Below are 2025 nucleotides of genomic sequence, written 5' to 3' on the forward strand. Positions count from 1 at the left end.
CGGCTATCGAGCGGTCGAGGGGAAACGGACGCCGCTGCCGGCGTCGCGCCGAACGACGGAGCGGAGAAGAAAACGGAACGGAAGAGAAGCGAAGAGCGGAGAAGAGAAGACGGACGACGAGAAAAGGGAAGAGAAGGGAAGAGACGAGAAGAGAAGAGACAAGAAGAGAAGAGAAGAGAAGCGAGTAGAAGAAGAAAGGAAGGAGGAAGAGAAGGAAGCACGGAGCGTGGAGGAAGAGAGAAGGAAGGAGTCCGCTAGGGGGGAGAAGAAACGAGACGCGTAGAGGAGCCTTGGGGTGGAGAGGGGAGAAGGTTCCGTTCTCTCTCTGAAGAGAGATCGGCTCTTCCGCGGAGGAGCGCGTGCAGTCGCTAGCCGAGGCCTATACTTGTCCGTCGAAGGGTATTGGTTCTCCAAGTCGGTACCGTACCCCCCGAGACCGGGCAAAAGAGAAGGAAACGACGAGTCTCCCCTTGGCGCGTTCTCTCGCGGGTCGACGCTCGTTCGCTCGTTGCTGGCTGCTCGCTTGCACGTAACGCGTTTCGTTCGTTGGTCCTTCGGTTGGTTCGGCGATTCGTTGGTTCGATCGGCCGATCGGTCGATCGATCGCGCGCGCACTCGTCACGCGGCAACTCGCCCTCTCGATACGTGATAACACCGAACAAGGACGATCGTCGTTGCTCCGTTTCGCTGCACGACGCGAGACCGGACGACACGAGACGGGACGGGACGAAAGGAAACGCGACGAGACGCGCAGCAAGACGAAGGAAAAGAAAAGAGGAACGATCGAGTATACGACGCGACAACGACGCCGACGACGACGAAGGATCGAGACGAACGATTTGAGGGCTACCGGCCTGCTTACCGGTTTTAGCCTGTTCCGACGGAAAACGTCGATGAGGGTTGCCAGGTATCCTTCGGCCTTTCCGTGCCTCTCCCACCACTTCTGATTCGGCGAGAACTCGGCAAGGGTGACACCCACCCCTCGAAAAAAAACCCTTCGGGGGGTGAGTTTCCAGCACTCGACGTCATCTGGCCCGCTCTACCGACTACAGTTGCCCAACGAACGGTCGCTTGTCGGTGTTACGGTCCTTGCGATCGTGCTGCTGCCATTGACAGCTGACCGCTTGTTGCCTACGCTTCGTGCATTCGATCGAGACACCGGCAGCTGTGGACGACTCCCTCCTTCCTTCCGAAACACCGAATACTCCGAATTGTCGTCTTGAACGATGGTTTGAACGTTCGTCGAACGATCATCGACCACGTGCATCTCCGTCTTCATCGAGTGTGTCCACGACGAACGCTTACTATGTGCGCGACGCCGTTCCCGAATATTATCGTGTGATGTTCGCAATACGGTGAGTGAGCATTGGTGCATGGTGTTTCGCCGCTCGACGAAGCTCGATCAGAATCGCGATAGGATCTGCGCGCCGCGATTGCATTCGATCGCGAAGAAGAAGAAAAAGAAAATGAGGCTTTGGATGATCATCGGCGCTCTGGCGGTGGCGACACACGCCTCCATCGCCGAAATTACCAGGAACAAAAACCGTGGAAGAGGGTCGATGTGGTGGTGAGTAAGAAAAAACTTGGAATATTAGCTGCGTAGAAAGCGGAGAAGGACGGCGTGTCGCCGCGCGCATGACAGGATCGACGCGACGGATCGACCTCGACCGCGCCTCCGTCGCGCGATGGTAAAAAGTCAAAAGGAAAAATGGTTTTTCGCGTATTGGTCGATGTAACCTTTGGAGGTTAATTAGGCGGGCCGGCAAGAGCCGTGTTAACACCTGTCTCGCGTCTTTTATCGAGCTAACGGTGGCAGCGACACTCGCGCGCCTTCTTATTAATTCATTAATCATAAGTCTCGGCTCGTTCGTTTCAATCCGCCAATGATTTCTCATAGGTTGAAGCGCGCGCACGTCGCAGGAACAAGAAAACGCTGGATGGATATTAGATAATGGCTAACTTCATTAGCCGGGTAATAAATAACGTTGGCGGTGCACGACTGAGCGAGCGTGCGTGCGTGCGTGG

At 55.9% G+C, this 2025-nt stretch overlaps 1 protein-coding gene across 1 annotated transcript in view; it reads left to right on the plus strand.

The window, feature by feature from the left end:
* Positions 1 to 250: 250 nt before the first annotated feature.
* Positions 251 to 2025, plus strand: part of LOC100748497 (protein Wnt-1) — a 12723-nt gene continuing 10948 nt past the window's right edge. The window contains exon 1 of the mRNA XM_024369915.2: positions 251 to 1567. Within this exon, the coding sequence (XP_024225683.1) occupies positions 1374 to 1567 (194 nt within the window). The 5' untranslated portion in view covers positions 251 to 1373. The remainder of the gene's footprint in view (positions 1568 to 2025) is intronic.

This window comes from Bombus impatiens, unplaced genomic scaffold, assembly GCF_000188095.3.
Source record: "Bombus impatiens unplaced genomic scaffold, BIMP_2.2 scf_0647, whole genome shotgun sequence".
In the NCBI taxonomy this organism is placed as follows: Eukaryota; Metazoa; Arthropoda; class Insecta; order Hymenoptera; family Apidae; genus Bombus; species Bombus impatiens.